The sequence below is a fragment of the Podarcis melisellensis genome (assembly GCF_964234715.1).
Source record: "Podarcis melisellensis genome assembly, chromosome: 16".
NCBI lineage: Eukaryota > Metazoa > Chordata > Lepidosauria > Squamata > Lacertidae > Podarcis > Podarcis melisellensis.
The window spans coordinates 19,744,876-19,768,121 of NC_138533.1; the positions used below are offsets into that span (position 1 = coordinate 19,744,876).

Sequence of the window (23,246 nt, forward strand, 5' to 3'; positions counted from 1 at the left end):
CTCGTCTCCTTGCATGTTATTTTTCTTGTGTTGAGTCAGGACCCCTGTCAGGGAAGCTTCTTCCTTTCACAAGCAAATCTCTTCCTGTTTTCTTTTTCATCACCTTAGGAGGGTCCTAAGAGCTGGTGAGTAGAGATGGAAGGAAGAAACCATTCCAACCAAGGAGGAATGGCAAACCAAATTGATGGACGATGCTGAAATGGCAAAATTAGAATCAGAAACCAAGAGGACAAGAACTTCAAAAAGGAATAGGAGTAAAATTTATAATGTATTTAGGAGACCATTGTGAGCAGATGAAAATGTTAGGACTTTAACCGCACTTGTAAAGTAACCAAAAATATGGACGATTTAGTTGGATATAAAATTTGGATAACAGACTGATATGCAGTTGTAAACATAGTCATTAGGACCCATGGAGGGGATGGGGTGGGGTCCCAGAGTAATCTCTTTATATGGTTTTTTAATTGCTTTTGTTATATGTTTATATCTTCTTAAAGTCAAATAAAAATTATTTATCAAAAGAAAAAAAAGCTGGTGAGTAGGGTGGTCTGCTTTGAGACACTCCATCATAACCTGAGCCTTTTCCTGTACACTCACCCATCATGGATACCCAAGGACACTAGCCACCAATGATCTTGTGCCTAACATCTGCTAGAACCCCAGCATACAGTCACAACCTTGCAGCTGCAGGTTACTGTAGAACTCAGAGAGCCAACTCTGCCTCACCTTTTCAGGAGAGGTAAGTATTATTTGATCCCTGCCTTTCCAATTTCCTAAATCTCTCTACCCTTGCATTCTCCAAATCTCCGTTGTTCGCATTCCCTGGGGCATCTGGGACTCTACCACAGCTCTGTCAGTTCCGGGTAGCACCCTTCCTTGTACAGCAACAGTTAGACAAGGGGCGGGAAACTGGTGATCCTCCAAATGTGCTTGGGCTCTGACTCCCATCAGCCCCAGCCAGCAAAGCTCAAAGGCCATGGATGATGGGAGTTGTAGTCCAGGACCATTCAGAGGTTCCTCCCCCCTGCCTTTTTGATGTCTACACCTGACCCAGTACCAGGTTGTCAGGTGTGCATGCAGGAGCCAGGCCCTGTGAACAATAGGACTTTGCAAGACTGGGGCCTTCCTAAGTTTGTTCTGAAGAGGCAAGGTGCTGCCTCACAGGTGAGGCCAATTGGTAACTCACAGCACCTGGTGGCAAGAGCTGGGAAGGGATATAAGGTCAGCATTTTCCCTTCGGCTCTTTGCCACAGCGACATGTTCCTTGCCTTGCTGCATTTGACTCCTTGACTTCTTGCTTCCTGACCCTCAGACCCTTGGCTTCCTGACTCCTGGCTTCTGGACTCCCGTTCCTGCTCCCACCCCGCCATCTTGCCCCCGGTCCCGGCGTCCCCAGCTGGGACTTCGATCGCCCTTGAACCGGACCATGACACAGGTGCTGAATTCTAGAAGGACGAAACAGAATCCCCACAGGTTGGGGACCTTGCTGAAGATCTCCTCAAGGGTTCTTCTGGAGGGAGACCAGCTGAAGAAACCAGAGGAGAAGTTTGGACACACAGACCTCAACAGAGCTGGCACCAAGAGATCTGGACCAAGGAGCAGTGACATAGCTTGTGTCGATGGACCCAGAGTCATTGTACATCTTGTGGGCAAGGAGTCATCTCATCAGCTAGTAATCCCTGAAACATCACCACCAGGTAGGGTTAGGATGTGGGGTAGGAAGTCAAAGGACCCCTCCCTGAAGGTCTGTAAATGTCAAAGCAATGAAGGGGGCTGTTTGTGAAGTTTCTTCTCCTTAACACACCTGTGCGCAAATGTGTACACATGAGCAATAAAATGCCATTTATTTATTTTATTGCATTCAAATCCTACCTTTTTCCTCTAAGTTGCTCAAGACCCCACAACTACCCTGTGAGGTAGGCTAGCCTGAAAGGCAGTGACTGGCCCAGAATAATCCAGTGGGCTTCATGGCTGAGTGAAGATTAGAACCCTGGCCTCCCAGTCCAGTGCTCTAACCACTACACCGTACCATCTCCATGCAGTGCCGAAACGGCACACCACTGAGAGTCATTTTTGAAACCTTTATTTGTATCTCTAGCATACTTTTAATAGGACTTGTGCTTTGCGTTGTTTCCACAAATAGCTCCTTCTTCTGGCATCTTTTTTCTTTAACAAAAAAATTTCAAAGGAATATTTTTGTAGTCTGTAAAGGCCAAACTCTTCTTATGCTAAATGCTGTTCGGTGTTACATCTTTTAAAATAGCCTGCAGGAAGGGGGAAATGAACCCTTTCCTCCCACACGACGGCCCCTCTCTGCACTATGCATTTAAAGCAGTATCATAGCATTTTAAACAGCAAAGGCTTCTGCAACCAACTCCCTCAGTGAACATGGGAGCAAGGCCACATGACCCAGGAGGGGTTTTCTCTGTGTGGCAGTGCACATTGAGAATCTGCAGCGAGGACTCAGAGTTCCTAAGCAACTTATTTCCAGTTAGCTGCATGAAAAATACAAGTGTACTTTAATTAAAAAGCTCTCCGTGAGGGATAGCGCTGAACAGTGTCACTAGTAAAGGGACAACAGTTAGGGTCCGTCATAAAATGGTATTGCAGGTTTAAATGAGAACTTTGCTTTTGAGCCTCTTCAGCAAAATGATTTCTCAGAAATCCATTGCTCCCTAGAATGGATTACCAGCTTTACCGTGCCTGTAAAACAGCTCTAGTCAACTTCTAGGACCTTTCCCTCTACCTGAGGGATTTGTCAAGCTTATCGTATTGGACAAACCCCTAAGTGCCCTAAACTGCTTTCCTAGCCAGGCCCTATCTGGCAGTTAAACTGTCAAAATGAGCCTTTTCCATCCTCTCTCCCGCCTGATGGGACACTTCTCATCCCGGCCATGGTTGGCTGAGAGTGTCCTGGAGGTTGACCCAACAGTCTGTCCATCACAGCTTCCCCCAAAGAATCATGGGAATTGTAGTTTGATAAGGGTGCTGAGAGGTGTTAGGAAAAACCCCTGTTCCCCCTCACAATTCCCAGAATTCACAGCTAAGATGGATTGACTGTCAAACCACTCTGAGAAACATTGCTCTGTGAGGTGAATAGCGGGTCAGGCAGTTGGGAAACACTGCACAAGGGACTTTGACAGGTGGGCGGAACAACCCAGCTGTCTATCATCATGTTGGGTGATTGACAGGTGGGTTGTCCCACCCACCAATCAAACTTGTCCTACAAGGGGCTGGGGACAGACAGCAACCTGGCCTGCTGGGTCAAAAAGGTAGGCCACACCCCTTCTCTCGAACGTCACAAGCTTCATTTAGAACAAAAAAAGGCTGCGAAGTTTTGTTTTTCAGTCTCCTGCACCATTGAAACAGCGTGTTCCATAATTCTCTCTAGACAAGTGGGCAGGAGGCCAAGAAATGAATTGCAGAGGAAGACTTATTGGCAGAGGCAGAGACTTGATCATCTGCTTCTTCCTTGAGCTTCTCCTAAAATGTTTTTGCACTTCCAAAAGCAGCAGCTGAAAGGAGAAGAAGGGGAAGCTTTTAGAAGTCTCCAGACAAGAGGAATGGTGGCATAAAAGCCCAGGGTGTGTGGCCTGGACCAGGGGCTAAAGGGAAGGATAAATTAGATTCAGCTTGTGTTGCAAGGCCAAGCTACCTAGCCAGAGGGCCAAAGACTTGGGGGTAGTGTTGTGTCGCATGTGTGGCATCACACACGTGATGCATGACACACACCTACGACATCACGCGTGCAACGTCAGGAGGAGGCCTTGCCCAGCACCATGCAGCTTCAATGGCTGCGGCTCCTCCTCTCTCAAGTTCATAAAAGGATCTTTCAGATAACATTGGCCCTGGCCACATATGAAATGAAAACAGCAGACAAAACGCATTAAGTTAGGGGAGATGGCTTTGCATAAATGTGTACATTATGGCAAAACTGCATGCAGAAATGTGTCTTTCGGGAGGAATTCGCACTGAAATGCTGATGAGGCTTTAACTATAAACTGATATGGAGAACTGAGCTTAACAAGTGAAAAAGGAGAAACTGAAAGTGATAAGAGTCCTCCAACCCTAAGCTACAAACTACACTCTGCTCCAAATTCTCCTCCTTGAAACCTATGGAATCATAGAGGACAGTTGCTGGAAGCCATAGGAAGGGAGAGCGCTCTTGCGGTCGGATCCTGCTCGCAGCTTTCCCGCAGGCACAATGTCTATGTTCTGCCCCCTTGTTGGAAGCAGAATGATTCCTCATGATTCCTAGCAAGTTGAGAGAGTGTTATGGGGCTCAGATGCTGCTGTCAGGCTTCCCATCCCAGAGGCATCTGACTGGCCAAGGGGACAACAAGATGCTGGATTGAGTGAGCCTTGGGCTTCATCCACCAGGGCCCTTCTTGCGTCCTTGTTTTCAAATGTTTTAGGAAACATGTACAGGACACGGGTGGCGCTGTAGGACTTGCTGATCAGAAGGTCGGCGGTTCGAATCCCCACGACGGGATGAGCTCCCGTTGCTCAGTCCCTGCTCCTGCCAACCTAGTGCAGGAGATAAAAAGTGCAAGTAGATAAATAGGTACCACTCCGGCAGGAAGGTAAACGGCGCATTTCCATGCACTACTCTGGTTCGCCAGAAGCAGCTTAGTCATGCTGGACACATGACCCGGAAGCTGTATGCCGGCTCCCTCGGCCAATAAAGCGAGATGAGCGCCACAACCCCAGAGTCAGCCATGACTAGACCTAATGGTCGGGGTCCCTTTACCTTTAGGAAACATGTACAGGATAGAACATGGGGCTCGAATCCCTGACCCTGAGTTCAAGAGTCTCACGCTCTGCCAAGCGAGGATGCAGTCAATTGTATCTGCCAGTTCCCACACCCCTCAAGCGCTGGATGCGGTGTGGCGCTTTCCTTGTTACCATGACTGCCTCCCCCAGGAGATTTTTGCCTGGAACAAACAGAAGACAGCGCGTTCCCAGTGGGGTTGGCTTTGGTGATGGCGAGAGAAATCAGCGCTGGGTTCCTCAGGTGTGCCTGGAGCGTGGCAGGCTCTTGGACCCTGAGGGAGCCTTCTCTCTCTCCCTCCTTCTCTATTAGTGGCTCCTGCTTCCTCGAGATTTAAAACTCGCCAGCCCCTGCAAGGAAGTCTTGGCTGGTGTAGCTGAGGCTGCACCTGCAGTCAGTCCCCCTGCTCTCTTGCGCCGGCGCTGCTGGTTTGTGACTCGCCGGGACTCTGCTGAACTTCAGCTGTTCATCTCTCCCTCCACGTCCGGGGCCCTGGATTTTATCCAGAGCTGCAACCGCCTTTGCAGAGATGGGCTCTTCACACTCGGTGCCGGACGAAATCCAGGAGCTTGCAGACAAGACGGGCTGTGAGTATACAGCTGCTAAACTTTCCTCTCGTCGCTCCCCAGTGACCTCCCTCCCCTGCAGGACTTGGGAAGAGAGGGTTTTGCGCTTTCTCCCTCTTTTCCTTCCAGTCCCCCCCTCCCCTGTACATCCCAAGGGCAGCTGATCCTTGGCGCAAGAATGTGGCTTGACAGCTTAAGCAACTCCGGGCTTTTTCCTCTGTGGGTGAGAGGAGGAGGGCTTATCTTTCAGCAAAGTGTTTGAAATCCTGGCAGTGTCCGTGAGCGTGCAAGTGATGGCATCTAGCAGAAGCCGCTCAGCTGGGGGGAAGAGGAAGTTTGCAAAGGAGACCACCAGTTTCGCAAAGCGTTTTGTGTCTGCAGGCTGCGGTTCGGGGCTTTCTGAGCGCTTGTTGGCATGTGCAACCTGCTTTTCTGTTCAGAGCCTGGAGTTAAGCATCTATATCTTGCATGCTTTTATATGAAGATCTATAGATACACACACACACACACACACACACACACACACACACACACGGCTGTTGCTGCCACCCATGTCGCTCTCCAACCCGCACACCTTGGACTACAAATCCTCCAATGGGGTCTGTGTGATGACAGCCTTACCTTTATACGTATATAGGAGTACAGTGGTACCTCAGGTTACATACGCTTCAGGTTACAGACTCCGCTAACCCAGAAATATTACCTTGGGTTAAGAACTTTGCTTCAGGATGAAAACAGAAATCGTGCTCCAGTGGCGCGGCGGCAGCAGGAGGCCCCATTAGCTAAAGTGATGCTTCAGGTTAAGAACAGTTTCAGGTTAAGAACAGACCTCTGGAACGAATTACCACTGTATAGATATGGTTTTAACATAAAATGACTTCATCGGCTCTAACAAACCCTGTAGTGTTACATGCATATCTTAGCCACATTAAGAAGGGAACATTGAGTGAGGACACTGTCAAATAACCAAATGATTGACTGCATTGCCAAGGCTTCAACTGCCCATGACATAGCCTCTCCATAATTAACAGCGAGAAGCTGGTGTGGTATCAACATTACTTTGGTTTGCATGCCATAGCTGATCAATGGGAGCCACACTTTGTCAAAACGACCATGTTCAGTTTGGCCCCTTTGTGTTGTGTTATATGCTTGGAAAGAGCCAGATCCTGAACTTCCTGCAATCTCCTTTGGGGTCTTTCTAAGGGGAGGTGATTTCTAGATGGGTAGAGGTGAACACAACCTGGCAGCTGTGTCTCATGTATAAAGGGAGGGTCTTGGTTGGTGTCTAGTGACAGGGGGGCCAGAACAGCGTTAGGGAGGACTCAGTGTCCGGCCCATAATACTGGAGACATCAAACAGGCTTTGCCAAAGCCCAGAAAGCTTATCATATTCCCGCCATCTTGCAAACTTAATAGCTAAGGCATTTCCCCCCAGCCGTCTAATGCACAGTGGCGCCATTGCTTCATTTCAGGAAAACCCAAGTTTTGCAGAACTGCAAAACGTAATCCGAAAAAAGAAAAGCCACATTTCCAAGAAGGCAGTTGGGGGTGGAAGAAAAAACAGGATAAGGAAGTGGTCCTCAACAGTCTATGTAGATCAATATTGCCTACACTGACTGGCAGTGGCTCTCTGGGGTTTCAGTCAGGCTTTCTGTCTCCCAGACCTGCCTTGAGTTGCTGGGCATGGAACCCAGGGCCTTCTACATACAAGGCAACTGCTCTGCCACTGAGCTATGGCTAACTAGAACTCTGAATAGACTCCTTCCCAATGGCCACATTATGTTGCAGACAGAGGTGTCGCATGGGGGGGCAGGGAGTCATGGCCCCGGGTGCACATTTTAAGGGGGTGCCCTCACAAAAGGCATGGAGCCCTGGCAGCTGAGGTATGGCGGCAGGCAGGTGGGTTTAGTGGGCAGGTAGATGGAGGCAGTGGACGAAGAGCCTGTTACAAGGTGGGCTGTGTTCACCCTGACAACGTGCTCTCCTGGTACATGCTCCCACCCCAGCCGCATAGGCATGCACAACACTTTCACCACCCCGGGTGCCAGCAAACCATGCTACGCAGCCAGCTGCAGATTCCATTTGTAGACATAGGAAAGCTGGTAGAAACAGAATGGAAACTGTGGTCCTCCTAGGGTTGAGCTGCAGCTTCCGTCATCCCTTGGCTATAGGCCATGCCAGCTGAGGTTGATGGAGTCCAAGCACACCTAGAGGGCCAAAGGTTCCCTTTTTAATAGTGGTAAGAACCTAAGAAGAGCCTGCTGGATCAGGCCAATGGCCCATAAAGTCCAGCATCCTGCTCTTGCAGTGGCCAACCAGATGCCTGAATGGGAAACTCGCAAGCAGGACCTGAGCGCAAGAGCACTCTTCCTCCCTCGCTCCCCCACCAGCAACTGGTATTCAGAAGCTACTAGCCATCAATAGCTTGGTCCTCCATGAATTTTGTCCAATGCTCCTTTAAAGCCATCTAACCTGGTGGCCACCCCCTTCATCCCCAACTTGGTGCTGTTGGAAGATTTAAGGCAGAGAAAAGAAAGTCCACAGCGTACAGTGGAACAGAGGAACTCTCTCCCCCATGAGGCAGTGAAGGCCACCAACTTGGATGTATTTGAAAGAGAAATGGACGAATTAATGGTGGAGAGGGCTATTGGTGGCTACTACCCATGATGGTTAGGGACGCGGGTGGCGCTGTGGGTTAAACCACAGAGCCTAGGACTTGCCGATCAGAAGGTCGGCGTGTCGAATCCCCATGGCGGGGTGAGCTCCCGTTGCTCGGTCCCAGCTCCTCCCAACCTAGCAGTTTGAAAGCACGTCAAAGTGCAAGTAGATAAATAGGTACCACTCCAGCGGGAAGGTAAACAGCATTTCTGTGCGCTGCTCTGGTTCGCCAGAAGCGGCTTAGTCCTGCTGGCCACATGACCCAGAAGCTGTATGCCGGCTCCCTCGGCCAGTAAAGTGAGATGAGCACCGCAACCCCAGAGTCGTCCACAACTGGACCTAATGGTCAGGAGACCCTTTACCTAGCCATGATGATTATGCTCTGCCTCCACATTTGGTGGCATTGGATGCCCACAAGTTCTGGTGTTATGAGAGAGAGAATCATAGAATCTTAGAGTGGGAAGGGACCCAAAAGTCATCTAGTCCAACCCCTTTCAATGCAGGAATCTCTGCTGAAGCATCCATGGCTGATGGCCATCCGACCTCTGCTTAAAAACCTCCAAGGAAGGAGAGGCCACCACTTTCCGAGGGAGACTGTTCCACTGTCAAACAGCTCTTACTGCCAGAAATTTCTTCCTGATGTTTGGTTGGAATTTTCCTTCTTGTACCTTGAAGCCATTGGTTCAGGTCCTAGACTCCAGAGCAGGAGAAAACAAGCTTGTTTCCTCTTCCATGTGACGGGCCTTCGGTTATTTGAAGATGGTTATCATAGAAAGTGAGCTCCATAGTTGAACTATGTGCTGTGTGATAACAGAAGTAAGAGTTGTAGTAAGACTCACAATAGCCATAATAATAGCTGTAGTACAATGGTACCTCAGGTTACAGACGTTTCAGGTTACAGGCTCCGCTAACCCAGAAATAGTACCTCGGGTTAAGAAATTTACCTCAGGATGAGAACAGAAATCGCGGAGGCCCCATTAGCTAAAGTGGTACCTCAGGTTAAGAGCAGTTTCAGGTTAAGAACGGACCTCTGGAACGAATTAAGTTCTTAACCCGAGGTACCACTGCATTACTTTGAAGATATAATACCAGCAAAATGTGACATTGGAAGAAAAGAAGAAACAGAATACATTCCCAGTGATGAGACAAGTTAATCATCTCGTACACACCTAGAAATGGGTTGTATATATTACTTCAGTGAACAGTTTCCATTTTTATGGCTTAGGACTGTATATGGATATGCATTATCCTGCACTTTATTAAACCAGTACATTAGAAATAGACTCTGTTTGTTCTACAAACCAATTGTAGAGCTGACCTCCCTCTTACTCTTAATTTATTAGTTCATTAGTTTTACCATGTTTGATCTCCCTCAGACTTGAGTTAACCCGTCTTTTCCTGTCAGAGTTCTTATCTTTTTCCAGTGGTATCAGAATGCTATGTGGGCAGCTCTTAATATGCGGAAGATAGTTTCCTTATCTATTAAGTGCAGATGTCTAACATAGCCAATTAAAAATAACCAGGAGGTCAGATGGGAGTGCATACATCCTATGGTTATTTCAATTTCTGCTTATTACATTGTCCCAACATTTCCTTCCTTTTTCGGACAAGCCCCCCCCCCCCAATATGTGGTCTGTCCCTTTAGCAAAATCACTTAAATGACACAAACCCCGTCAAGAAGAGCCCTGATAACAGCTGACAGAGCAAACCAAACAAAAAATGATTTGAGGAGAGAAGGGCAGAGAGGTTCTGTCTTTCTTAGTTCAGGAACTAAGAAAACGCTGAACAAAAAAAAACCCATACAGAGGAAACCTCCCTCAGCCAATCAGAGCGTCCGCTGCCCTAGCGAAGGTCTTGCCACTCTGCTAAGCAACACCACCCACTGGCCCCCTCTTAGCTAATTGGCTTTAAAACGCTGGCAGAACAAACCCTCAAATTACACCCAGGAAGATCTTTGCTGCTGCACTGCCAACAGTTCCTTCGAATGGCCCCAAATTCCCTCTCCTTGTACTGTGCGACCAAAGATAGGGAATGCATGTTATCTGTGTGCGCACATGCATGTGTATTTGTTGTGCCTCTGTCCTCAGTGGCTGGGGTCCCAAGAGGGCAGGGAACAGGTTTAGCTGCCGAAGCATCAATGTGCTGCGCCCTTTTAAAATTATACCCTGTCTTTCCTTGAAATTCAATATCTCTGAATGCCAGTTGAAGAGAGAGTTTCTGTTGCGCTCGTGTCCTGCTTGCAGGTTTTTCATGGGGGTGGGGGGAGTATCTGGTTGGCTATTGTGAGAACAGGATGCTGGACCAGCTGGGCCGTTGGCCTGATCCAGCAAAACTCTTGTTTTAAGGACTACAACAAATGAACAAACAAAGAATTATGGCACAAAGTGCATCTGATGAAGGGAATCTCAGCCCTCGCAGGCCCTTGGAATTAATCGATTTCTTAATCTTGAAGGCACTGCAGCAAGTGCAATTCAGAAAAGTCCCCGGTGATCCTATATGTTTCCTTAGGGAATTAATTAGTAATTTTTGCTCTGCTCTGTTTTATTCTTGGCATCCGTTGTTGATTTCTGTTGTTCCTGTTGTTGGGTGTTTTTGTTGTCATTGTTGTTTAAATGGTAAATATGGTGTTTCAATTTGTAAGCCACTATGAAATGCAGCTCTTTTAACTGCATACAGAAGTTTTAAATGTTTGACGTTTTATTGTGTTTTTAATATTCTCTTGGAAGACACCTAGACTGGCTAGGGCAAGCCAGTCAGATGGGCGGCATATAAATATTATTATTATTATTATTATTATTATTATTATTATTATTATTATTATTTATTAGAATGGGGAGAGATTTGGTCTGGTTCGGATATTGACACAAACCTCCCCAATATGCATATTCTGAAACAATATGTGAACTGAAACACATCTGTGCACTGAAATTTGCTCTTCTCCGAATTTAAGGATGCCGTTCTCCCAAAGAATCATGTACGAAACAGGTGTGCCTGTGTGTGTTTATGTCTGAGTTCTCCCCTCGGAGAACTCCAATTCCCAGAAGAGGGGAATAGGAATTTTCCTAACAACTCTCAGCACCCTTAACAGACTACAGTTCCCAGGATTCTGTGAGGGGAGCCATGGCTGTTTAAAGTGGCATGATGCTGTTTGAAATGTACAATGTGGATGGGACCACAGAGTCTCCAGTCAATGCTCTTAACTTTCAAAGAAGCCCGCTTCTTCTGAAATATATGGGATGGTTTTGTTTTTTTCATTCTGCATATAGGTTAACATAATCTGTTCTGGCGAGGGACAGGGCCACTCAGGAAAGGAGGGGGGTGGGGCAGCAAAATTCTTCACAGACCAGCCTGAAAAAAGCACCTTGAACTGGCATTGAATAAGCAACTGTGAAAAGAGGTTGCTGGACTAGACAGGCCATTGGCCTGATCCTGCAATGCTTTTCGTATGCTCTTCTCACACTCTCTCACACAGAAAGAGAGAAAGACAGCCCTCTTTCACACCATATGTATTTTTCGCTCTATAAGACGCACCAGATCACAAGACGCACCTAGTTTTTGGAAGAGGAAAACAAAAAAAAAATATTCTGAATCTCAGAAGCCAGAACAGCAAGAGGGATCGCTGCGCAGTGAAAGCAGCAATCCCTCTTGTCGTTCTGGCTTCTGGGATAGCTGCACAGCCTGCATTCACTCCATAAGACGCACACACATTTCCCCTTACTTTTTAGGAGAGAAAAAGTGAGTCTTATAGAGCAAAAAATACAGTAACTTTGTGCTGGATGGGATAATTGTGATGCTTAGCTTATTTATTTTTTTAGCTCCTGTTTGGTTCATAGCGTTTTATAGATAGCAGTTGTCTTATTGGTGATCTGTTAATTGTTTTTATAGGCTCTATGCTGCGTTTGTGACATTCTGTTCTTTGTTACGTTACTGTTGTTTATTTGTTTGGAAGCCGCTTTGAGATCCGTTTGAATGAACAGCGGCGCAGAAATACAAGGAATCAAATCCAACCTTACCTTTTTCTATCTCTAGCTAAAGCTCGGGTGCCTGGCCCAGTTAACAGGCAGCAAATAAATGTGTGTGTGGAGGGGGGTTGTTGCTCTGAGCCAGAGGTATCGCTGACCCTTTTCTTGCGAAAGAATAGTTTGCTCAGCCGTTTTAAAAAAATGTTTATTTCAGTCTTCTCTTCTGGGAATAAAGCATATTTGCTGAGGCATGGTGGTGGGGTGCATCGAGAAAGAAGACGCTCTAAATAGAACATTCTCTCTTAGGTGATGGTTAGTTGACTCAGGTGGCTTCTTCCTATAGCTGACTCTTGGTACCCAAGGCTGTTTTCAAGCCAATTCTACCTTAAAGGTAAAGGTACCCCTGACCATTAGGTCCAATCGTGACCGACTCTGGGGTTGTGGCACCCATCTCGCTTTATTGGCCGAGCAGTGCACGGAAAAGCCTTTTACCTTCCCGCAGGAGCGGTACCTATTTATCTACTTGCACTTTGACATGCTTTTGAACTGCTAGGTTGGCAGGAGCAGGGACCGAGTAATGGGAGCTCACCCCATTGCGGGGATTCAATCTGCCGACCTTCTGATCGGCAAGTGCTAGGCTCTGTGGTTTAACCCACAGCGCCACCCGCGTCCCACAAATTCTACCTTAGGGCCACACAATCTGTGTGCCCAAACACTGGAGGTGTAAACATTTATTCACAGGTGATATTCAACAGGTGTGCAGTCTGTGTATACAACAGTTGGAGCTGTAATTGTACACTCTTTTTCGCACAACGTACATGTGTGTGTGGAGACAGCTGGCACCTGTGTTCAGTGTAACATGTGAGCATGCCTTCTATGTGACTTGAGTCACATTGATGCTGCTAACCTGCATTTCTGCCCCTTTATACAAGTAGCAGCCTCAGGACTGCGAGGGATGCAGTGGCAAGAGGTTCGCTTTCTGTCTCTGCCTGAGTCCCTGCCCAAAAAATAAAATGCAACTCCCAAGTTGCTGTTTGCATTTCAGGGAGCAGGGAGAATAAATAAGACGTGATAAGCTCACAGTCTTCAAATATTTGAATGGGTGTTGCTGCATGGAGAGATTTTTCTTTTGGGTGCTCTGCTGAGTTCAACAGATTTGAGTTAAAAAGAAGGGAAGAGAATTTCCTGATGGTGTACCTGTTTTAACAGTGAAGCAATCTGGCTTTGAACTCCTTTGTTAAAATCTACCTCTCCATGCGCTGCCCTGTAAGTTTATTGTGGCAAAATGTTTTGTGAATTAGGAACATAGGAAGTCGGAGCATTTCTCCATCTAGCTCGGTATTGCCTCCACTAATGTCTATTATTATTATTATTATTATTATTATTATTATTATTATTATTATTATTTTATCATCACTATTTTATTATTGTACATACATGTAAATTTTTCATCTATTGTGGGAGCCTTTTTTTCAGCTGCACCATATGGTCCGTGTTATTGCTGCCTCTGACAATGGAAGCAGAGCAGAGCCATCACAACTAGTAGACACTGATAGTCTTATTTGTTGTCTATGAATTTGTCCAACCCTCTTTTAAAGCCATCCAAGTTGGTGGCCATCACTGCTTCTTGTGGGAAGGAGTCCTGCAGTTCAACTGTGTGAAGAAGTCCTTTCTTTTATCTGCCTGGAATCTTCATTGGAAATCTGCAAGGTTAGAAGAGAGGGAGGAAAAACTCGTCTCTGTCCCCTCACTCCATGCCAGGCCTAATTTTATACACTTCTGTCGTATTGCCTCTTACTTGCCTGTTGTGTACTGAGTTGAATAGGATCCAAAATGCAGCAGTCTGATTGGTCCTAGAACAATAGGATCCAGAATGCAGCAGTCTGATTGGTCCGCAGGACCCACCCAATCCAACTCCACGTGGAAGTGAATCCGCAACCTGATTGGCCTACAGGAGAATCCCAGAACTAGCCAATCACGTGGGGCCCATTGTGTAAATAATGTATATAAAGCAGTCACCAACAAAGAAGATGCCAAGAAGAGGGCGATATTCTTCAGCGTCTGTGGAGAGGAGATGTTCGAAATCTCCCGGGCCTGAAGACATCGCTACTGTTCCTTACAGAACAATAATGGAATGGCTGAAGGGGCACTTCTCGCCGCAGCCCTCGGTAGCGGCTCATCAAAATGCCTTCTACGCAAAGCGGCAAGCCCCTGGGGAAAGCATAACACTACCTTTTCTCCTAACTAAAAGACCTGGGCGCAGCACCCTTTCCTCTGAAATCTATAGTGGGTAGAACATGGTACACACTTCAGTCAGCAGCCTACCCCTCTGGGAGCCAGGAGATCTCTCTGTGCGCCTGTGTGGTGCTGAACGAAGAGACGTTTATCTTCTGTATAACTTAATTACTGGCTGATAGTCAGATGAAGCTTCTAGAGTGAGCTGGTGGTTGGAGAACGTGCCTCATGTTCTCATTTCAGAGAGGAAGAAGGAGTTGCAATGTAATCAGCAGGAAGGAGAACGCCTTCGTTATATGGAATAGGTGTGGGGGGCCAATTGGGGGCCACATGCCAGCGGTGGGCGGGGCCAGAGGCAAATGTGGGTGGAGCATTGAAGGTGCAATTCACCTTTGTACAGTAGGCTAGCTCAGGCATCCCCAACCTTCAGCCCTCCAGATGTTTTGGACTACAGTTCCCATCACCCCTGACCACTGGTCCTGTTAGCTAGGGATCATGGGAGTTGTAGGCCAAAACATCTGGAGGGCCGCAGGTTGGGGATGCCTGGGCTAGTTTCTCCCCACAAATGCATTCACCTATCCTCCATCTGGGCAAACACTATCAGAGTTTGAGGACTTATCCCAGCCAGGTGAAAACACTCAAGAAGGGTGCAAAACAAGGTCGGGGAGGGGTGTGGCCTGAGGAGAGTCCCAAGGGTCAAACAGAGAGGTCTGGAGGGCCACATTCAGGCTTGAGGTTCCACACTGTGGCTACAGCACTTGGCTGGAAAAAGAACCCTAAGGAAGTCTTTTAGGGTGTGCTCTTTTGCTTCTGGGAAGAGTTTGGATTTGATATCTCGCTTTATCACTACCTGAAGGAGTCTCAAAGCGGCTAACATTCTCCTTTCCCTTCCTCCCCCACAACAAACACTCTGTGAGGTGAGTGGGGCTGAGAGACTTCAGAGAAGTGTGACTAGCCCAAGGTCACCCAGCAGCTGCATGTGGAGGAGCGGGGAACCCGGTTCACCAGATTACGAGTCCACCACTCTTAACCACTATACCACACTGGTTCTGGGGACCTGTCCCTCTTGTAAGAAAAGCACTGTCTGGATCTATGCCTTCAACCAGCTCTCCTGGGAATGTCCAACCCTTAGAGCAGTGGAGGGCAGTGCCTGCAAAACCCCTTGGCTAGACAATGGTACCTGCAGACTAAGGAATTCAGCTGTTCCCAAACCGCAGATAAGGAAACCAGTGGCCCACGCCCTGGATGTGTGAAAAAAAGGCTAAAGGGAAAATGGAAAGTTCTCACTGGTCATGATTCATAATGAGTGCAGCAATGGCTTCACTTAAGCTCGGTGTCCTTATGGTCAAAAGGTGACAGAGATGTTATAACCTGCATCTTTTTTAAAAACAACAACAACAACTATACAGGTTGAACAGGAATTGCAGAAGTGCAGAAGTGAGTGTGCAAAGGGGCAGCTCTCCATCGCCGGAGCAAAACCAGCTACAGTGATGGGAGAAGGGAGGGGCGACCTGACAAAAGGCTGCAGTCAGATGCCGTTCCAGGAACAGAAGTGGGTGGAAGGAACTGATCACTTAGAAACAGGGAAGCAAATCCCCGGTGGCAGTGCTTTTTAAAAAATTGTTGGCGCTCTATTGTTTAAACCTGCAGCAAGGCTGTAAATCAAGCAGTTGCTCTGATGAATGGTTGCATGTTTGGCTTCGGCCTTAATAATAGGGTACGTGCACTTGTTGGTAAGTATTTTTTAAAAGAAGAAGGAGAAATCCAAAATGTGTCCATGGCACAAGTCTCTCCAGAAGGGTGCAACCACATGATTGAGGTTTTATAAGCATGAGCTGAGGAGTGTCTTGAAATATCAAAATCCCTCTGATGCAAGAGGAAACCCCCCCCCCCAACTGCTGTTGTACTAAAGTGCTATGGAGCAACCTGAGAATCTCTGCTTTTCCTAAGTTTCTAGTCCTCGTGAAAAACCTGGAGATTTGAAGGGCATGTACGGTGGTGGAATGATTGGTAGATGCAGGTTGAAGTTAGGAACTATGGCTCCAGTGTCCTGGGCCGCCCCATGCTTTAGGAATTTAGGAACTCCATGCCCCATGCTTTAGTAAAACTGCCTTATGTGGGGTTAGTGGGACCCACCTTAGTGTTGCCTGCACTGATTGCCAGCAGCCGACTGGGAAAGACTCCTGTCTGAAATCCTGGATAGCTGCTGCCAGTCTGTGTAGGCAGTAGTGAGCTTGATGGACTCGGTGACCTGACTTTAATAAGGCAACTTCCTGTGTCAAGGTTTGGACCCATGGTCCCACAACATCTGGAGAGCTACAGGTTCCTGCCCTCTGCTTTTCTGGGCATTCAGTTTGGAGAAGAGAGCCTTAGAGATCCTCCAGGGTCTCTATAATCCATGGGTCGGCAAACTAAGGCCCAGCGGCCAGATCCAGCCTTCTGAATTGCCTTCTGGATCCCGCCTGCAGACTGTATGGGAATCGCTGCATTGATCAGCGTGGGGAGTCTGATTGTTCGGGCTGCACCATTCCCCCCCCCACACACCATGGTGCCTCCTCCCTCCTGGCTTCTCCCCGCCCTGCCTAGAGGAGGAAGGGGGCTGGGCTTTGTTGAGCCAAGGTTGACTGAGCGCCATTTTAAGCAGCCCCTCTCCAGAGCCAGCCCTTTTGCCCTGCTCGTCGTCCCTCCGCCGCCGCCAGCCCCTGCTGCTCGCAAGGCACAGGTAAGCAGCCACCAGGCTTGTCCGGTGCTGTGGAGAAGGGAGGGGAGAGTAAATCCCCCCCAATATAGTTCGGCCCCCCACAAGATCTGAGGGACAGTGGACTGGCCCCCTGCGGAAAAAGTTTGCTGACCCCTGCTATAATCCATTAGTTGAGAGCTGGAGGAGTCCTGCCATCGCCGCAGCAGTGCAGGTGCAAGCACACAGGAGAAGAGGGCAGCCTCCAAAGCAACATGTGCTGCAATGGTGTCAGAAGTGGAGAAGGTTTTTTGTCCCGTGGGTTAAGAAGGGGCAAAGCTGCCCAGGAAGGAAAGAGCCCAAATACAATTTTTGGTCTGCAAGGGCTTCTCCTCCTGTTTCAACCTATTATTTGAGCAACGGCCCTGTCTAATTAACAGTAATTGCATTACCTAATGGTTAATTAGGTAATGGCTGGGCTGGCAGTTAACGTGAACATAGATTTATAGGCATCATCAGAGAGGTGTCCTGAAATGTCAGCATCCTCACAAACGGTCTGATTGGAAGTGCTTTTGGCATCCCTAACAAGCCACTCCGCTGAATATAAACAAGATCTTTAAATTTGGGTTTCATAAGGCGTCTATTTGGACGCAGCTGGGAGTGCCTGCAGATTTGGAAGCTCTGCTAGCCAGGCTTTCTATTAGATTAGAGGGGGCGGGGGGAATTGGAAAGATGGAGAATGGGATGTCTGTGGCTTTCCCTAGTTGCCTGACCCCAAGTCAGGAAGACAGCACAAAGGAAAAATTGACGGGCCCCTCCAGACATCCTTTTTATTATGCATTTGTGAACATCTGTGCTCATGCTGGTATCAGAGCAGTTATACATGATCCTACTCCTACTTTCAATATTTGTGTGGCTCTAAAAGTGGATTGGATACATCCACGAAGGAGAAAACGATCAGTGGCTACTAGCAATAGCGGCTCTGCTGCAGTGGTTGGAGGCCGTGATGCTTATGGATCCAATTTCTGGAAACCGCAGAAGGGGAGAGAGTTGCTCTTGTGCTTGAATCCTGCTTCATAGTTTCCCATCTGGTTGGCCACTGTGCTAACAGGATGCTGGATTAGTCTCCCCCCCCCCCTCACTTTGGCTCACTTTACGTTCTTATAGCTATGTGCTTTGGAGTTTTATTTCAGTCTTCAACCATGAGGGCTAGGAACTTATTAAAAAAATTGAAGTATACGGTGGTACCTCGGGTTACATACGCTTCCGGTTACATATGCTTCCGGTTAAAGACTCCTCTAACCCAGAAATATTACCTCGGGTTAAGAACTTTGCTTCAGGATGAGAAAAAAACATTAGCTAAAGTGGTGCTTCAGGTTAAGAACAGTTTCAGGTTAAATACGGACCTCTGGAACGAATTAAGTACTTAACCCGAGGTACCACTGTACATCGTACCCTCCCTCTGCCCCCAGCTTCTTCTAATTCTTAGGTAGGCACCATATTCTGTACTCTGTGACCCAACAGGGCTGATGGAGGCATCCAGGTCCTCTGATTCCTTGCACAATTCAGATGCCTTTAGCAGGTAAGACTTGCTAGTCTGACTTGTTGCTGGCATCGTCTGTCTCAAGAGACAATAGAGTGCACTTCTGGAGGTGAAGTCAAATCACTATGTTAGCAGCACCGAAGTGACCTGTCCAGAGTGCAAGTCTGGATAGTGTGCCTGGTGGTCCTGGGCTGCCCAGACGGAAAACACCCCCTCTTGGTCTCACTGATGTGGTCCAAAGGAAAGCAGAGCAAGATGTTTGGCACCAACTTGGCTGCAGGAGTTGCTGGAAGGAGATGTACAAGGAGCCATCCAACCGCCTTAGGGACTCCAGATTTGTGTAGGGATATCCCAAAGATATCCCACAAGGCAGCAGAGGTTTAGGATCAGAGTTTTCCTTCTCTTAGATGCGCTACCTTCCCGGGTTATAATAATAATAATAATTTATTATTCATATTCCGTCCATCTGGCTGGGTTTCCCCAGCCACTCTGGGCAGCTTCCAACAAAGATTAAGAATACATTAAAATGTCACACATAAAAAACTTCCCTAAACAGGGCTGCCTTCAGATGTCTTCTAAATGTCAGGTAGTTGTTGTACTCTCTGACATCTGGTGGGAGGGCGTTCCACAGGGCGGGTGCCACTACCGAGAAGGCCCTCTGCCTGGTTCCATGTAGCTTTGCTTCTCGCAGTGAGGGAACCGCCAGAAGGCCCTCGGCTCTGGACCTCAGCATCCAGGCAGAATGATTGGGGTGGAGACGCTCCTTCAGGTTGACAAGCCCCATCTGCCCCTCACTTCCCTCTGCAGCAGGTATCAAAATTGCCTTCTTGACCTGCTCAACCTGCTAGAGCCTGTCTTTGCATGCAGAGGAAGTCCCTAACTCGCTGAGGGTTTGAGACCCATTGGCTACCCTCTCCTGATTTAGCCACCCAGACAAAGCTAATTTCCAGGGTGTGGCTGCAGCCTCACGCTGGCAGCTTCTAGGAGCCACAGGTGAGTGCAGGGTGGGGACCAAAGGTGGAAAACCTATCCCAGAAGGCACAGGATGTGTCTCCCACCAGAGGTGCTACAAAACCTGACTGAGTGCTCCTTAAATGTGAGGATGGCCACTGAGGAAACAGTTTGGCTAGTTTGCACATTGGTAGGCGGGTCTCTCTGGAGGCTTGTTTCCTCGACAGCCACCGCGAACAGCTTTGATATGAGCTTTGTCACGTCATCCTCCGGATGAAGAGCAGATGGTTTGGAAAATGAGCAGGATGGAGCTTGTGCAAAAAGAGGTGGTTGCCATGTTCTCTCTGATGGTGGCAGAAAGCAGTTCATCCTCTTTCCCCCCCCCCCCAGCAATCCCTGGCTCCATCACTTGTTAGCACTGCTATTTATTAATGGATTCAATTTATATGGGCTACCCTTCCTCTCAAGAAACTGAAGGCATCTCTCTCTCTCTCTCTCTCTCTCTCTCTCTCTCTCTCTCTCTCTCTCTCTCTCTCTCTCTCTCATCCGCACAGCCCCCAAGATTGCATTTAGCTCTGATTCCTGCGTTGCAGGAGCGGGTGGTGCTGTGGTCTAAACCACTGAGCCTCTGGGGCTTGCCGATCAGAAGGTCGGCAGTTCGAATCCCCGCAACGGGGTGAGCTCCTGTTTCTCTGTCCCAGCTCCTGCCAACCTAGCAATTTGAAAGCATGCCAGTGCAAGTAGATAAATAGGTACTGCTGCGGCGGGAAGGTAAATGGCGTTTTCGTGCGCTCTGGTTTCTGTCACTGTTTCGTCATTCTGGCCACAAGACCCGGAAAGCTGACCGTGGACTAATGCCAGCTCCCTTGGCCTGAAAGTGAAATGAGCGCCACAACCCCATAGTTGCCTTTGACTGGACTTAACCATCCAGGGGTTCTTTACCTTTTTTCTTACCTGGGCTAGAATGCCCCTGGGCTCTCTTCCAGCTCTGCAATTCCATAAGATTGGGCTAAGAGTCAGTGAAAGGCTACTGTTCTGAAAACCAGCAGAAGGCAGTATTTTCTCCAAATCTCTCCATTTTGCAAACAGTAGCCTTGAGGGTTTTTTTGTCCACTGGCGGGGAGTTCCTTTCCAAATGGACACACCAATCCCTTACTGGGGGAAAACTCAACCTCTTAGGAAAACACCATTCCAAGTTCTGGTTCGTAGCATTAAGTGCCTGAAGTTTATATGATCCTTTAAAAAACAACAAAGAGAAAAAAATGTAAATGCAAAGTAAACTAAACTTCCAGATGTTTAAAGATTTATGGGTCCCTTAGTTTCCATGGCAATAATGATGTCAGGCAGTGAGAATGTCAAAAGTCAGTAGCAGGCGGGGAGGGGGGGCACATAGAAAGCTAAATAAAAGGGAGGAGGGGGTCACTTTTTTGTAAGAATAAGAAAAGCTACCCCCAAATTAGCTTTGTGTTTAAAATAGCAAAGCTGCATAAAGGTCATGGGTTGGAATCTGCAGCATCTGCGATGGAATGAGAGTACATATACGTGGGAACCCAATGATCAAATGATACCATGAGTGATTTGGAGCAGGGATTTTTTATTTTCTGGAGCATTTGAAGTTTCATTCCCCACCCCCTCTCTTTTAAGTTCACTGTTTATTTTTAAGATTTGTTGCATAATGCGTAAGATTGGATTCGAGCAATTTGATGATGGCGACAGCGACAAAGACAGCAGAACCGTAATGTGATGGTTTGCATCAGAGAGGTGAAAGGAGTCAAACCTGAAGGTCACAGCCAGGCATAAAGACCAGTTTGGGAATCTGTAGGAAACATTTGATCAAGGGTCATAGAATCATAGAATTGTAGGGAACGTGAGGATCATCTAGTCCAACTCCCTGCAATGCAGGAATCTTTTCCCCAACTTGGGCTCAAACCCATGACACTGCGATTAAGAGTCTTATGTTCTACCAACTGAGGAGGTCTGGGTAATAAGTTCACCCAGAGGTAGTAGTAGTAGTTGCTTTTTGTAGTTTGGGGTGTTAAAATGCCCCCCCCCAGCTATGTACTGCTAAAGGGGATCCCATGTAATAATAATAATAATAATAATAATAATAATAATTATTATTATTATTATTATTATTATTATTATTATTAATTATTTATACCCCGCCCATCTGGCTGAGTTTCCCCAGCCACTCTGGGCGGCTCCCAATCAGTGTTAAAAACAGTACAGCATTACATATTAAAAACTTCCCTGAACAGGGCTGCCTTCAGATGTCTTCTGAATGTCAGGTAATTCTTTATCTCTTTGACATCTGATGGGAGGGCGTTCCACAGGGCGGGTGCCACTACCGAGAAGGCCCTCTGTCTGGTTCCCTGTAGCCTCACTTCTCGCAATGAGGGAACCGCCAGAAGGCCCTCGGCGCTGGATCTCAGTGTCCGGGCTGAACGATGGGGGTGGGGACGCTCCTTCAGGTATACAGGACCGAGGCCGTTTAGGGCTTTAAAGGTCAGCACCAACACTTTGAATCGTGCTCGGAAACGTGCCTTATTTGTTCTCATCCCTGACAACACAGTGCTGCTGGGTCAGTGTTTCCAGGCTAAAAGACCTGTCTCTGGTCTACCATAGTTTGAGTATCTATGTTTGGCCCCAGGGACGCAGGTGGCGCTGTGGGTTAAACCATTGAGCTTACCGATCAGAAGGTCGGTGTTTCAAATCCCCGCGATGGGGTGAGTTCCCGTTGCTCGGTCCCAGCTCCTGCCCACCTAGCAGTTCGAAAGCACGAAGTGCAAGTAGGGAAGGTATCGGTAAATGGTGTTTCCGTGCGCTGCTCTGGTTCGCCAGAAAGCAGCTTAGTCATGCTGGCCACATGACCCGGAAGCTGTACGCTGGCTCCCTCAGCCAATAAAGCAAGATGAGCCCCGCAACCCCAGAGTCATCCACGACTGGACCTAATGGTTAGGGGTTCCTTTACCTTTAGCTTTATGTTTGGCCCCACAGGTTTAAATAGCAGTTTGGAAATGGATGGCAAGGTGGGGTGGGGTTGGGATAATTCGATCAGGAAAATGCTTGTGCCGTGGTTCCCCTGAATCGGGCCCTCTTCTTTTAGAAGGTAGCCTAGTGGTTAGAATGGAGGGGAGAACTCCTTTCAGCCAGAAAGCCACATTCCTTCTGGTGCAATTTTTGGGGAAGTGCTGGGCAGGGCCAGAGACAAAAGTGGGGAAAGGATCATAGTCTTCCTACCCTATGCCAGAGTGGCACACTGGATTGCACCTGACGCCGCCATGCTTGTCCACTGGCTGTTTTCAGAAGCGTACCAAAGCTCCCTTGTGTCCTTGTACTCGCATCCCCTGCCCCAATTCTGGCCCTTGCCAGAGGAGCTGAGCCAGAGTGGAGATGTGCAGTTTTTGCGACCCTCTCAGTCCTGCCCCCTTGATGGGGGTCAACCTCACCAACCCCCAGGTATTCCCCAGTTTGTTTTACAGTGGTAAAACCCCGGGTTAAGAACTTAATTCGTTCCAGAGGTCTGTTCTTAACCTGAAACTTTTCTTAACCTGAAGCACCACTTTAGCTAATGGGGCCTCCTGCTGCCGCCCTGCTGCCGCCACCGCGCAGTTTCTGGTCTCATCCTGAAGCAAAGTTCTTAACCCGAGGTACTATTTCTGGTTACAGGTAGGTAGCCATGTTGGTCTGCCATAGTTGAAACAAAATAAAAAATAAATTCCTTCCAGTAGCACTTTAGAGACCAACTAAGTTTGTTATTGGTACGAGCTCTCGTGTGCACGCAGGTGGCACTGTGGGTTAAACCACAGAGCCTAGGACTTGCCGATCAGAAGGTCGATGGTTCAAATCCCCGCAATGGGGTGAGCTCCCATTGCTCAGTCCCT

General features: G+C 47.9%; 2 protein-coding genes across 2 annotated transcripts in view; both read left to right on the plus strand.

Annotated features, from left to right (window-relative positions):
* FBXO21 (F-box protein 21) overlaps nt 1–1,801 on the plus strand; it is a 39,832-nt gene extending 38,031 nt beyond the window's left edge. The window contains exons 13-14 of the transcript XR_014163686.1: nt 523–739; nt 1,313–1,801. The gene's annotated coding sequence lies outside the window, so the exon portion shown is untranslated. The remainder of the gene's footprint in view (nt 1–522; nt 740–1,312) is intronic.
* Nucleotides 1,802–5,223: 3,422 nt separating this feature from the next.
* Nucleotides 5,224–23,246, plus strand: part of TESC (tescalcin) — a 31,372-nt gene continuing 13,349 nt past the window's right edge. The window contains exon 1 of the mRNA XM_081892572.1: nt 5,224–5,358. Within this exon, the coding sequence (XP_081748698.1) occupies nt 5,301–5,358 (58 nt within the window). The 5' untranslated portion in view covers nt 5,224–5,300. The remainder of the gene's footprint in view (nt 5,359–23,246) is intronic.